A 15,235-nucleotide genomic window follows, 5' to 3' on the forward strand; every position below is an offset into this window, starting at 1 on the left:
GGTTGATATATTATCGCATATATACAGTGCCTTGCCAAAGTATTCGGCCCCCTTGAACTTTGCGACCTTTTGCCACATTTCAGGCTTCAAACATAAAGATATAAAACTGTATTTTTTTGTGAAGAATCAACAACAAGTGGGACACAATCATGAAGTGGAACGACATTTATTGGATATTTCAAACTTTTTTAACAAATCAAAAACTGAAAAATTGGGCGTGAAAAATTATTCAGCCCCCTTAAGTTAATACTTTGTAGCGCCACCTTTTGCTGCGATTACAGCTGTAAGTCGCTTGGGGTATGTCTCTATCAGTTTTGCACATCGAGAGACTGACATTTTTCCCCATTCCTCCTTGCAAAACAGCTCGAGCTCAGTGAGGTTGGATGGAGAGCATTTGTGAACAGCAGTTTTCAGTTCTTTCCACAGATTCTCGATTGGATTCAGGTCTGGACTTTGACTTGGCCATTCTAACACCTGGATATGTTTATTTTTGAACCATTCCATTGTAGATTTTGCTTTATGTTTTGGATCATTGTCTTGTTGGAAGACAAATCTCTGTCCCAGTCTCAGGTCTTTTGCAGACTCCATCAGGTTTTCTTGGTCCTGTATTTGGCTCCATCCATCTTCCCATCCATTTTAACCATCTTCCCTGTCCCTGCTGAAGAAAAGCAGGCCCAAACCATGATGCTGCCACCACCATGTTTGACAGTGGGTATGGTGTGTTCAGGGTGATGAGCTGTGTTGCTTTTACGCCAAACATAACGTTTTGCATTGTTGCCAAAAAGTTCAATTTTGGTTTCATCTGACCAGAGCACCAGAGCACCTTCTTCCACATGGTTGTTGTGTCTCCCAGGTGGCTTGTGGCAAACTTTAAACAACACTTTTTATGGATATCTTTAAGAAATGGCTTTCTTTCCACTCTTCCATCAAGGCCAGATTTGTGCAATATACGACTGATTGTTGTCCTATGGACAGAGTCTCCCACCTCAGCTGTAGATCTCTGCAGTTCATCCAGAGTGATCATGGGCCTCTTGGCTGCATCTCTGATCAGTCTTCTCCTTGTATGAGCTGAAAGTTTAGAGGGACGGCCAGGTCTTGGTAGATTTGCAGTGGTCTGATACTCCTTCCATTTCAATATTATCGCTTGCACAGTGCTCCTTGGGATGTTTAAAGCTTGGGAAATCTTTTTGTATCCAAATCCGGCATTAAACTTCTTCACAACAGTATCTCGGACCTGCCTGGTGTGTTCCTTGTTCTTCATGATGCTCTCTGCGCTTTTAACGGACCTCTGAGACTATCACAGTGCAGGTGCATTTATACAGAGACTTGATTACACACAGGTGGATTGTATTTATCATCATTAGTCATTTAGGTCAACATTGGATCATTCAGAGATCCTCACTGAACTTCTGGAGAAAGTTTGCTGCACTGAAAGTAAAGGGTCTGAATAATTTTGCACGCCCAATTTTTCAGTTTTTGATTTGTTAAAAAAGTTTGAAATATCCAGTAAATGTTGTTCCACTTCATGATTGTGTCCCACTTGTTGTTGATTCTTCAAAAAAAATACAGTTTTATATCTTTATGTTTGAAGCCTGAAATGTGTCAAAAGGTCGCAAAGTTCAAGGGGGCCGAATACTTTCGCCAGGCACTGTATTTTAAAAACAACCTGAGTATTGATTATAAAAAACGTTTGACATGTTTCTGTGGACATTATGGATATTATTTGGAATATACGTCTGCGTTGTCATGACTGCTCTTTCCTGTGGATTTCTGAACATAACGCGCAAACAAACAGAGGTATTTTGGGAATAAAAATAATCTTTATGGAACAAAAGGAACATTTGTTGTGTAACTGGGAGTCTCGTGAGTGAAAACATCCGAAGATCATCAAAGGTATGAAAAAAATGGATTGCTTTTCTGATTTTCGTGACCTAGATACTTAATGTTTAGTGTACATAATGTTATGTTATATTATCGATAAACTTACACAAATGCTTGGATTGCTTTCGCTGTAAAGCATCATTTCAAAATCTGAGACGACAGGTGGATTAACAAAAGGCTAAACTGTGTTTTCCTATATTGGACTTGTGATTTCATGAATATTAATATTTTTTAGTAATATTATTTGACTGTGGCACTATGCTATTCAGCAGTTGCTGATGACAATTATACCTCTACCGGGATGGGTAGCGTCAACAAGTTAACAGAGTCTAGAGATCCTGTTCTTTACACCAGAATGTGTTGTCTTTAACAGAGTCTAGAGATCCTGTTTTTTACACCAGAATGTGTTGTCTTTAACAGAGTTTAGAGATCCTGTTCTTTACACCAGAATGTGTTGTCTTTAACAGAGTCCAGAGATACTGTTATTTGAATCCACAGAGGAAAGTCTTTAATTTGCAGAGTCTGGAGATACTGTTCTCTGAATCCACAGGGCAAATATTAAGAGTCTAGAGATACTGTTATTTACACTAGAAGGTGTTGTCCATGTCACCATATTATCCTTAAGGAGAGTTTCCACTGTGTTCCAATGATAATATACATTCAGATTGGTATTATAATCTTCTTTGTATCAAGGTTCTTCATAAACATTCTCCATGTCTCTGCGCTATACTCCATAAGGATCCTGCGTCCCTTTGATCAGTGACAATATCCATATACTGCTTTATGTTTTATTAGAAGTGTAAAGTGTCCCTCTGATCAGTGATAATATCCATACAAGGTTTTTCACATGATGTTGACCATTGCCCTGTAGAGTCCTAATGGTCATACATGATATTGGTACATCCATGTAGATTTTGAGTCAGATGTTCCTGTGTGTCCCGTGTATAATATCCTGAGGGTCATACATACATGGTATGATCCTGGTCTCAGTCATGTATGTTGACATGTAGTTGTGACCTCTGGCAGAGGGAGGGGCAGGGCTGTCTGGTCCGGGAGGATCACCTGCGGGTGAGCGGTCATCACTATAGAAACAGGGCGTCCAAGACCCTGGTTACCATGGTGATGTGGTACAGAGTTCCTCTGTCGTTCCAACCCGAAAGCAGGAGGAGTGTTCGGTAACTGCTTCCTGTACTGGACGAAGCTACAGGTCTTTAGTATGATAGCTAACACATTCTTCCCTATCAGGATCCCACTGACCCGGGCATCCCTATACAGCAGCATGTTACAGCCTCTGATCAATAAGGTTAAAATATTAATGGTGACCAGGCTGAGGATAGGATATAGCATCATCTTGTGTGGGACTATATTGATGCCCTGCATGGAGATCTCACTAAGAGAGACACAGGGAAGGACGAGCAACAAGATGTAACAATAGAAGAACATCAGTCCTTCAGCCCACAGAGGGAGACCTTTCTTCAGGGGTTCCCAGAGATTAGCCTGAATATCCAGGATATCTAGCAGGTCCACCACCACCCAGAATAACCTGAAGACCAGAGAGGAACAAGATCATATAACAGAAGATGTCTTTATTGTCCGTCAACTTGCAAAGAATGAACAAGTCTTAAAGCTCACAACCCCCCCCCCATCCCCCAGGACACACAAACACACACCCAGAGGAAATTGGTCAGGTCAGTTCTACCTGTTAGAATGGGTCAGGTCAGTACTACCTGTTAGAATGGGTCAGGTCAGTACTACCTGTTAGAATGGGTCAGGGGCAGTTCTACCTGTTAGAATGGGTCAGGGGCAGTTCTACCTGTTAGAATGGGTCAGGTCAGTACTACCTGTTAGAATGGGTCAGGTCAGTACTACCTGTTAGAATGGGTCAGGGTCAGTTCTACCTGTTAGAATGGGTCAGGGGCAGTACTACCTGTTAGAATGGGTCAGGTCAGTTCTACCTGTTAGAATGGGTCAGGTCAGTACTACCTATTAGAATGGGTCAGGTCAGTTCTACCTGATAGAATGGGTCAGGTCAGTACTACCTGTTAGAATGGGTCAGGGGCAGTTCTACCTGTTAGAATGGGTCAGGTCAGTACTACCTATTAGAATGGGTCAGGTCAGTTCTACCTGATAGAATGGGTCAGGTCAGTACTACCTGTTAGAATGGGTCAGGTCAGTTCTACCTGATAGAATGGGTCAGGTCAGTACTACCTGTTAGAATGGGTCAGGGGCAGTTCTACCTGTTAGAATGGGTCAGGGGCAGTTCTACCTGTTAGGGTCAGGGGCAGTACTACCTGTTAGAATGGGTCAGGGGCAGTTCTACCTGTTAGAATGGGTCGGGTCAGTACTACCTGTTAGAATGGGTCAGGTCAGTACTACCTGTTAGAATGGGTCAGGTCAGTACTACCTGTTAGAATGGGTCAGGTCAGTACTACCTGTTAGAATGGGTCAGGGGCAGTTCTACCTGTTAGAATGGGTCAGGTCAGTACTACCTGTTAGAATGGGTCAGGGGCAGTACTACCTGTTAGAATGGGTCAGGGGCAGTTCTACCTGTTAGAATGGGTCAGGTCAGTTCTACCTGTTAGAATGGGTCAGGTCAGTACTACCTGTAGGAATGGGTCAGGTCAGTACTACCTGTTAGAATGGGTCGGGAAGTTCTACCTGTTAGAATGGGTCAGGTCAGTACTACCTGTTAGAATGGGTCAGGTCAGTACTACCTGTTAGAATGGGTCAGGGGCAGTTCTACCTGTTAGAATGGGTCAGGGGCAGTTCTACCTGTTAGAATGGGTCAAGGGCAGTTCTACCTGTTAGGGTCTACCTGTTAGAATGGGTCAGGTCAGTTCTACCTGTTAGAATGGGTCAGGGGCAGTTCTACCTGTTAGAATGGGTCAGGGGCAGTTCTACCTGTTAGAATGGGTCAAGGGCAGTTCTACCTGTTAGGGTCAGGGGCAGTACTACCTGTTAGAATGGGTCAGGGGCAGTTCTACCTGTTAGAATGGGTCAGGTCAGTACTACCTGTTAGAATGGGTCAGGTCAGTTCTACCTGTTAGAATGGGTCAGGTCAGTACTACCTGTTAGGGTCAGGGGCAGTTCTACCTGTTAGAATGGGTCAGGGGCAGTTCTACCTGTTAGAATGGGTCGGGGCAGTTCTACCTGTTAGAATGGGTCAGGTCAGTACTACCTGTTAGAATGGTTCTACCTGTTAGAATGGGTCAGGGGCAGTTCTACCTGTTAGAATGGGTCAGGGGCAGTTCTACCTGTTAGAATGGGTCAGGGGCAGTTCTACCTGTTAGAATGGGTCGGGGCAGTTCTACCTAGAATGGGTCAGGTCACCTGTTAGAATGGGTCAGGTCAGTACTACCTGTTAGAATGGGTCAGGTCAGTACTACCTGTTAGAATGGGTCAGGGGCAGTTCTACCTGTTAGAATGGGTCAGGGGCAGTTCTACCTGTTAGAATGGGTCAGGGGCAGTTCTACCTGTTAGAATGGGTCAGGTGCAGTTCCACCTGTTAGAATGGGTCAGGTCAGTACTACCTGTTAGAATGGTTCGGGGCAGTTCTACCTATTAGAATGGGTCAGGTCAGTACCTACCAGTATTTAGAATGGGTCAGGTCAGTAATACCTGTTAGAATGGGTCTATTAGAATGGGTCAGGTCAGTACTACCTGTTAAAATGGGTCAGGTCAGTACTACCTGTTAGAATGGGTCGGGGCAGTTCTACCTGTTAGAATGGGTCAGGTCAGTAATACCTATTAGAATGGGTCAGGTCAGTAATACCTATTAGAATGGGTCAGGTCAGTTCTACCTGTTAGAATGGGTCAGGTCAGTACTACCTGTTAGAATGGCCCAGGGGCAGTTCTACCTGTTAGAATGGGTCAGGTCAGTACTACCTGTTAGAATGGCCCAGGGGCAGTTCTACCTGTTACGCAGCTCCTCTTTCTTCTTGAACGGCTGTACGTACTCCATATGGTCTATTGCCACGAGACCAACAAACAGCACCGGGACACAGACTGAGAGGAGTAGGGTCAGGGCCTTACGGGCCAGAGCATCCAGAGACTTCCTGTCAGCCTTGTAGTTCTGGTACACAAAGTACACCTGGAAAAAAAACAAAAAGTAAATCAAAATGTGTTTTATACAGCCCTTTTCACATCAGCAGTTGTCACAAAGTGCTTTACAGAATTGTTTTACTTTTTACCTTTATTTAACTAGGCAAGTCAGTTAAGAACAAATTCTTATTTTCAATGAGGGCCTAGGAACAGTTGGTTAACTGCCTGACAGAGTTGTACCTTGTCATCTCTGTGATTTGAACTTGAAACCTTTTGGTTACTAGTACAATGCTCTAACCACTAGGCTACCCTGCCGCCCCAGCTATGCAGTATCACGCCTACTTCTGGCAACCCACATTGCGCACACTTGCTCCCCATCGTTACACACACCTGGACTTCATCACCACCCTGACTACTCTCCCTTCATATAGCCCTCAGTAGCTTCTGTCATCAGGCAATATTGGTTTTGGTTACGTTCAGTACGCTGCTTCTGTTTTGTAGTTTCTTCATGTTTATTATTATTAAACTCAACTTCTGCTTCCTGATTCTCTGTGTATACATTACAGAAAACTGCCTCTCAAAAACAAAGAAGCAGCAGAAGTTAAGGATATCTCCTATATAGTCAACGAACAGGAACACCTACTGCGTCAACACCATGATCAGCTGGGTTCGGGTAATGGATGAGGTCCTTCACATTCTCCACCACCTCGACAACACCTGAGAAGATTGATCTCCAACTAGTGGAGGACCATGATTCGTCCCAGTGAGCCAGTCCGCCAGCCCATCCAGCGGTCCGCCCAGGTCAACGATGCCCTGTTGTCCCTCCCGGTCAAATATGGCGGGACTCCATCGAAATGCCGAGGCTTCCTACTCCAGTGCTCTCTTTATTTCACCCACCAGACAGGAGCCCCCACCACCGAGAGGTCCAAAGTTGCCATGGTCATTTCCCTGTTGACCAGACAGGCTTTGGAGTGGGCTACGGCCGTCTGGGAGAGAGGAGAGGAGGAGCTGAGTGCCTATGAGAGGTTCATGGCTCTGTTCAGGGAGGTCTTTGATCATTCCATCTGAGGGCAGAGAGGAAGGTGAGCGACTACTCTAACTCCGGCAGGGTACCCAGACCGCTGTGGAGTACGCCCTCACCTTCTGGACTGTGGCAGCCTCCAGCAGATGGAATGAGCCGACACTCCACACTTTATTCTGAAGAGGACTGTGCAAAGAGGTCCAGACGGAGTTGTCATGTCGGGAAGACAACCTTTCCTTGGACGTGCTCATAGCGATGACCATCAGTCTGGATAACCTTCTTTGAGAGCGCCAGCACCCTCCTCGTCTCTCACCTTCCTCCTTTTGTCAGCCTGAAACAGAGCTTGAATCAATGGAGGTACGGGCCACACACCTCCCCGCGACAGAGCGGTGTCGCCGGAGACGGCTGTTCCTATTGTGGTCAGGAGGGGCAACAGCTTCAGCAGTGTCTGGTTCGTTCCAACCCGAGGTCCAAAGGGACCCGCGATCATCCATCTCCCAGGGTAGGCATGAGTATTCCATCATTATTGCTTTCTGCAAAACTCTTCCTGGTTTCCATTTCACTGGCTGGCTGTCCCTCGTGTGTTGTCCCTAAAGCTCTAGTGGACTCTGGTGCCGCAGGTAATTCCATCACATCGCAGCACCATTCAACATCACCGTGGGACCCCTGCACTAAGAAAGCCTTCCCTCATCACTGAAGCACCTGTACATAATCATCCTCTGCCTCCTGTGGCTCCAACGTCACGGCCCCATCCTCTCCTGGTCGAGGATGGAGATCACTGCTTTGGCACCCGGATGTCGGAAGACCTGCTTTCCCTTACCCTGTGGTTCCACGTCAGTTGTGAGGCCTGTGCCCTCCAGCCCAACATCCCGGAAGTTTACCAGGATCTTCGGGATGTTTTGTCCGAGACCCGCGACCTCTGTCTCCCTCCTCATCACTCCTGGGACTGTGCCATCGACCTGCTAGCAGACTCTGATCCTCTGAGCAGCTGCGTCTAGCCCCTGTCGGTGGCTGAAACCAAGGACATGGAGGAGTACATCCCAGGAGGCTCTCCAACAGGCTTTCATCCATCTCCCCTGCATTGGCAGGTTTCTTCTTCGTGGCCAGGAAGGAGGGAGGTCTACAACCGTGCATCGACTACAAAGGTCTCGATTCCATCACCACCAAGTAACGCTACCCCAGTGAAATTGCAGAGCACGAAATTCGAACGACAGAACTATAAATATTTAATTTTCATAAAATCACAAGTGTAATACATCAAAATAAAGCTTAACTTCTTGTTAATCCAGCCGCTGTGTCCCCCTTGCTTTTTAAATTCTTTACTAACGACATTTGAGTAAAGCCAGTCTGTCTATGTTTGCGGATGACTCAACACTACACATGTCAGCTGCTGCAGTTAGTTCTACTAAGCTATATGGCATTGTTTAAAGACGCTCATACCAAGGATCATTTAGAATTTTAAGACCCCTGAAGAATCCCCCAAAAATAATATATGTATTTCTTTGGGACTTAGTGCTATTAACCCATACAAACACATTGAATAACAGATTCACTACATGGAACGACAGATACTTTCTTGTGGACTATCTAAAGAAAGATCAGGAAACATTAGATTGCATTTATTTAACCCCTCATTTTTGTCACTACATACTTTCCATATACTGTATACTTCCATTCATAGGCCTGTGGGCATCCTAAAGCAAAACAACCAATATCTACAGTACCAGTCAAAAGTTTAGACAGACCTACTCAATCCAGGGTTTTTCTTTATTTTTATGAATGAACACATATGGAATCATGTTGTAAAAGTGTTAAACAAATCAACATATATTTTAGATTCTTCAAGGTAGCCACCCTTTGCCTTGCTGACAGCTTTGCACACTCTTGGCATTCTCACAACCAGTTTCATGATGAATGCTTTTCCAACAGTCTTGAAGGAGTTCCCACATATGCTGAGCACTTTTTGGCTGCTTTTCCTTCACTCTGCATTCCAACTTATCCCAAACCATCTCAATTTGGTTGAAGTCGGGTGATTGTGGAGGCCAGGTCATCTGATGCAGCACTCCATCACTATCCTTCTTGGTCAAATAGCCCTTAAACAGTTTGGAGATGTGTTTTGGGTCATTGTCCTATTGAAAAACAAGTGATAGTCCCATTAAGCGCAAACCAGCTGGGTTGGCGTATCGCTGCAGAATGCTGAGGTGGCCATGCTGGTTAAGTGTGCCATTCTAAATAAATCACAGACAGTGTCACCAGCAAAGCACCGCCACACCATCACACCTCCTCCTCCATGCTTCACGTTGGGAACCACAAAGGCAGAGGTCATCCGTGCACCAACTCTGCATCTCACAAAGACACAGTGTTTTGGACTCATCAGACCAAAGGACAAATTTACACCGGTCTAATATCCATTGCTTGTGTTTGTTTTGACCCAAGCAAGTCTTTTCTTCTTATTGGTGTCCTTTTGTGGTGGTTTCTTTGCAGCAATTCGACCATGAAGGCCCTTGAATGAGTAGGTGTGTCCAAACTTTTGACTATGCGTGTTTTGTGAGAGTCACCATTGCACAGAGGGGTCATATTAGACAGAAGTTGGCAGATTGGCTGTACCGACTTCAGATGAGTTCCAAGACGCGTGTGGGAGAACACCATCGTATTCATGAGTCAACATGTGTTATGAAAATGTAGTATTTTAAACCATATGTAACTGTTTTAGGTTCCTGGACCCCAGGAAGAGTAGATTCTCCCTTGGCAGCAGCTAATGGGGATCCATAATAAATACAAATACAAAAATAGAGGGGTCTATTATTACTATGTAGGCCAAACGGTTGATTTTCGGGATGTCTCTTTTTTTCACCTTTATTTAACCAGGGAGGCCAGTTGAGAACAAGTTCTCATTTACAACTGTGACCTGACCAAGATAAAGCAAACACAGAGTTACACATGGAATAAACAAACAATATAAAAGTCTATAAACAATGTGTGCAAATGAGGTAGGATAAGGGAAGTAAGGCAATAAATAGGCCATAGTGGTGTATAGCAATTAAACACCGGTGTGAAATATGTGCAGAAGATGAGTGTGCAAGTAGAGATACTGCCTGTGTATATTGGTTCCTAACTTCCCTGAAAAGTTCCATATCGCGGGGGCTATTCGATGCTAATGCAATACGTCACAGGATGTTTTTGTGCTCTGGAGTGAACCAAGGGCTATATCTGTTCCTGGTTCTACATTTTTTGAATGGGGCATGCTTATTTAAGATGGTGAGGAAAGCACATGGTCTGACAAACACCACTATGGCCCTGTCACCTTTCACCGCAGATGTGGAAGTGCGACATAGGCGGATACGGTGGATAAAAAATAATTATATATATATATATATATATACAGTGGGGCCAAAATACCAGCAACAGTGTGTGAAAACCTTGTTGAAGACTTACAGAAAACGTTTGACCTTATTGAGATAAACATTTGAGATAAACTTTTGTTATTGACCAAATACTTATTTTCCACCATAATTTGCAAATAAATTCATTAAAAATCCTACAATGAGATTTTCTGGATTTTTTTTCTCATTTTGTCTGTCATAGTTGAAGTGTACCTATGATGAAAATTACAGGCCTCTCATCTTTTTAAGTGGGAGAACTTGCACAATTGGTGGCTGACTAAATACTTTTTTGCCCCACTGTATATATAGTTTAAACTGACAGATTTTGATTGGGATGTTTCTATTATGCTATTTTGTTTTCTGCGGCAGCGCGGACATCGACCTTCATTTTTTAAAATATAATAGAACAACATTAAAGAAAGGCTAAGAATTTTTATTTTTTATTTATTTAACCTTTATTTAACAAGGCAAGTCAGTTAAGAACAAATTCTTATTTATAATGACGGCCTACCCCGAACCCTAACCCGGACGATGCTGGGCCAATTGTGCGCCACCCTATGGGACTCCCAAGCACGGCCAGTTGTGAAACAGCTTGCAATCGAACCAGTGTCTGTAGTGACACCTCTAGCACTGAGATGCTGCACCACTCGGGAGCCTAATTAAACAAAAAGGGAAACAACAAAATGACAACATCAACAACAAAACTAAAAATGCCTTGTAAATACCTTGATCTCCAGGACAAAGATATAGAGGAACCAGAGTATCATGGCACAGCCTCGCTTGGGGGTCCGTACCTCGGCCCCGACCCAAACCGCCACGTACCGCAACACGATGAGGAAGCAGAGGTCCCCTACCATCACCATGATACAGATACCTGTTCCCCAGAAAAATGTATTATTATTTATAATAATAATGGTACAGGTAGTACAAGTTGGTTTAGAATTGTGTTTTTGTCTCATTCTCCTGCACTATGGTTGTTAGAATTGTGTTTTTGTCTCATTCTCCTGCACTATGGTAGTTACAATTGTGTTTTTGTCTCATGCTCCTGCACTATGGTTGTTAGAATTGTGTTTTTGTCTCATGCTCCTGCACTATGGTTGTTAGAATTGTGTTTTTGTCTCATGCTCCTGCACTGTGGTTGTTAGAATTGTGTTTTTGTCTCATGCTCCTGCACTATGGTTGTTAGAATTGTGTTTTTGTCTCATGCTCCTGCACTGTGGTTGTTAGAATTGTGTTTTTGTCTCATTCTCCTGCACTATGGTTGTTAGAATTGTGTTTTTGTCTCATGCTCCTGCACTATGGTTGTTAGAATTGTGTTTTTGTCTCATGCTCCTGCACTATGGTTGTTAGAATTGTGTTTTTGTCTCATGCTCCTGCACTATGGTTGTTAGAATTGTGTTTTTGTCTCAGAGCATGCTCCTGCACTGTGGTTGTTAGAATTGTGTTTTTGTCTCATGCTCCTGCACTGATTGTTAGAATTGTGTTTTTGTCTCATGCTCCTGCACTATGATTGTTAGAATTATGTTTTTGTCATTGTCATGCTCCTGAATTGTGTTAATAATGAATTATTATGTCCTATGAATGTTATGCTTCATTTGTAAACACGGCACCCTTGTAAAAGAGACATCGGACTCAATGGAACTTCCCTGACTGAAGATAGGTTTCATAATAATAATAATAATACCTATCTTCCTGGGCCCGTGGTTCTGTTCCACCAGATAGGCATCGATCAGGGCCATACTGCTCATGATCAGCAGGGTGGACAGGCAGATATGGGGCTGGTTGGTGGGAGGGGGGGGCATCATCATGACTGGGGCAGGAGGAGGTCTGTTAGGGAGAGTGTAGGGTGGTCCTCTGCTAAATAAAGGCAGGACAGACTGTTACAGTAGACGGTAATGCCTAGTTAAATAAATAAAACAAATGTTCCACTCCATGGCTGGGGTTTTCACGGGGGGAGGGAGGAGGGGTTAGGAGAAGATTTGTGGAGGAGGGAGGGTTTAGGAGATTTGTGGAGGAGGAAGGTGGAAGGAGGGGGTAGGAGGATATTTGTGGAGGAGGGAGGGATTAGGAGATTTGTGGAGGAGGGAGGTGGAAGGAGGAGATTTGTGGAGGAAGAGGAGGGAGGTGGAAGAAGGGGGTAGGAGGAGATTTGTGGAGGAGGGAGGGAGGAGAAGGGCAGGAGGGAGGTTTGTGGAGGAGGGGTTTGGAGGGTCTTCAGTAGACAGTAGTTTCTCTCTCAATGCCTGCTGTTTGACAGTAATGCTGCATAGTTCTGCACTTGGTGAGGTTGTGGGGGAAGGAGTCACCAAAGATCCTTAGTCTCCCAGTATGGGGATAGTTTAGACAGTAGTGCTCCTCTCCATGGCTTTTTAAAGAAAATCTTGAACCTTTATTTTTACCAGGAAGGCCAGTTGAGAACAAGATCTCATTTACAACTGCGACCTGGCCAAGATAAAGAAAAGGAGTGCAACAAAAACAACAACACAGAGTTACACATGGAATTAACAAACGTAAGGTCAATAACACATAGTGCCATAGTGGTGGAATAATTACAATGTAGGATTAACACTGGAGTGATAGATTTGTAGATGATGATGTGCAAGTAGAGATACTGGGGTGCAAAATAAATAATTAAAAGGGAATGAGGTAGTTGGGTGTGCTATTTACAGATGGGCTGTGTACAGGTACAGTGATTGGTAAACTGCTCTGACAGCTGATGCTTAAAGTTAGAGAGGGAGATATGAGTCTCCAGCTTCAGTGATTTTTGCAATCACTCCTCTCCTGGCTGTTACTGTTAGACCCTGTAGTGTTCTGGCTATTAGAGAAAGGTGCTCCCTCCCCTGTGTTGGCTGTTACTGTTAGTGTTACTCCCTCCCATGTGATGGATATTACTGTTAGAGAGTGTTACTCCCTCCCCTGTATTGGCTGTTACTGTTAGAGAGTGTTACTCCTTCCACTGTGTTGGCTGTTACTGTTAGAGTGTGGTGCTCCCCCTCTCTTGGTCAACAGCCAGGTTACTAATAGGACTTCCACAGATCAATCAATCCTGGGCGAGAGGCTGAAGCAGAGACATCTCTGAGCCAAAGACACCTACAGACAGACACGCAGTGACCCAGAGTTAGTAAATTGTGTTGCTTGGCAAGAGGTCTGTAAACAAACAACATGCCTCACCACCGGCGATGTGATCAATCTGAGTTACTGTATTCTAATATCCTATAATATCCTCTACAGTTTCCCCCTTTTAATTATAATACCAAAGGCTTATTTTAATTAACATTGCAAATGTGCTGCAATGTTTTTGAGTTGTGTTTTCCTATCAGTGCACTGAGTGGCTGGAGAGAGAGAGGGCAAGAGAGAGCGAAATAGAGAGAGACTGAGAGAGAGCAAAATAGAGAGAGAGAGAGAGAGAGAGAGAGCAAAATAAAGAGACAGAGAGAGAGAGGTAGGCTACTTGTCTACTTACTTGTGTCGGTCTGTCTTGTGTCTGTCTGTCTCGTGCTCATTTGTGCTGATAGCTTCCATCCATTGAGCTGTTCAGAGCCCAGTGGTGGTGAGGTTGTAGGTTCGGAGTCCTCCGAGCCCAGTGTTGAGGTCCAGAGAAGTGGTTAGGAGTCCAGTGGTTGTAGGTTCAGAGTCCTGTGTTGAGGTCCAGAGAAGAGTTTAGGAGCCCAGTGGTTATAGGTTCAGAGTCCTCCGAGCCCAGTGTTGGGGTCCAGAGAAGTGGTTAGGAGTCCAGTGGTTATGAGTTCAGAGTCCAGTGTTGGGGTCCAAAGAAGAGGTTAGGAGCCCAGTGGTTATAGGTTCAGAGTCCAGTGGTTATAGGTTCAGAGCCCTTAGAGCCCACTGGTTATAGGTTCAGAGCCCAGCTATAATCCATCAGAAACCCGAGAGCTGCTTCTCTCTCATGTTAATAATCCAACAGTCGTGGATATGTCTTTAAGCTGGTGAGAAATACCAAAATATCCTAGTGATGATCCACATAGCAGTCAGACTGAATCAGAAATGTTATCTTAATGGTCAAAGACCCTTTCAGTTTATACATACGCCATATTATCCTTGTTTGAAGCTCCACTCACGACCACATCAAAAGAAAAGCTATTCCTGTTGAACAACAAGTCCCAACGTATTGTTGTCATCCTCTAAAAAATATAGTTCTCCCCGAAAAGCCAATCGTATTGTCTGTCTGTCTGTCTGTCTGTCTGTCTGTCTGTCTGTCTGTCTGTCTGTGGGTTGTCGGGAATCCTTTGAATGCAGCGAGTGTCCTCCTCAGATCCGTGGGCCGGTGTGTTTGTAATAGAAAAAGGGTGTGTATGTGTGTTCTGGGTGGGTATGTGTGTTCTGTGTATGTGTGTGTTCTCTGTGTGTGTGTCTCTCAGCTGTCTAGGTGGCTGTCTCTCACTGAGTCTCTGACTCCAGGTACTTTCATGGTCACGGTGCCTTTCTCTCTCTCCTCCTGCCAGGATGTTACAACAGGAGCAACAGGACCGGTAGCTCCTCTGTCTTCTCAGTCCTCAGCATAGTCTGGTCCGTCTGCCACATCTCTGCTAGAATTGGTACTGCCTCTCCTCTCTATCTGCTCTGACTGACTCCTTTGGTTGTTTGTCCTTCTCTTCCTCCTGCTGCTGCTCCTATGAAGGCACAAGCTGAGTGACGCTGACACCCGGTAGACCACAGCTGCAGAGAGAGAGGGAAGGAGGGAGGAGAGAGAGACACATATCCAGGAGCGGAGAGAAAAGCAGGGAAGAAGAACCAGCATTGTGCAGCTTCAATGAATGGTGCTCTCTCTCTCTTTCTCAAATAAAATTGAATAAAATGGTATTTGTCACATCCACCAACTACAACAGGTGTAGACTTTACCGTGAAAATGCTTGCTTACAAGCGCTTACCAAAGATCCAGAATTAAAAAATA

General features: G+C 44.5%; 1 protein-coding gene and 1 long non-coding RNA gene across 2 annotated transcripts; one reads left to right on the plus strand and one right to left on the minus strand.

Moving 5' to 3' along the window:
- Positions 1-1,800: 1,800 nt before the first annotated feature.
- On the minus strand, positions 1,801-14,956 carry LOC135523343 (transmembrane protein 121). The gene is made up of 5 exons (XM_064949963.1): positions 13,790-14,956; positions 12,011-13,416; positions 11,052-11,200; positions 5,796-5,971; positions 1,801-3,424 (listed from the first exon to the last, which is right to left on the minus strand). Exons 2-5 carry the CDS (start codon positions 12,132-12,134, stop codon positions 2,872-2,874), a joined length of 1,002 nt encoding a protein of 333 aa, XP_064806035.1. The 5' UTR covers positions 12,135-13,416; positions 13,790-14,956; the 3' UTR covers positions 1,801-2,871.
- Positions 5,966-8,231, plus strand: LOC135523344 (uncharacterized). The gene is made up of 2 exons (XR_010452820.1): positions 5,966-7,445; positions 7,564-8,231. It is a non-coding gene; the product is annotated as an uncharacterized LOC135523344 (long non-coding RNA).
- Positions 14,957-15,235: the final 279 nt, after the last annotated feature.

This window comes from Oncorhynchus masou, chromosome 31 (genome assembly GCF_036934945.1).
Source record: "Oncorhynchus masou masou isolate Uvic2021 chromosome 31, UVic_Omas_1.1, whole genome shotgun sequence".
Lineage (NCBI taxonomy): Eukaryota > Metazoa > Chordata > Actinopteri > Salmoniformes > Salmonidae > Oncorhynchus > Oncorhynchus masou.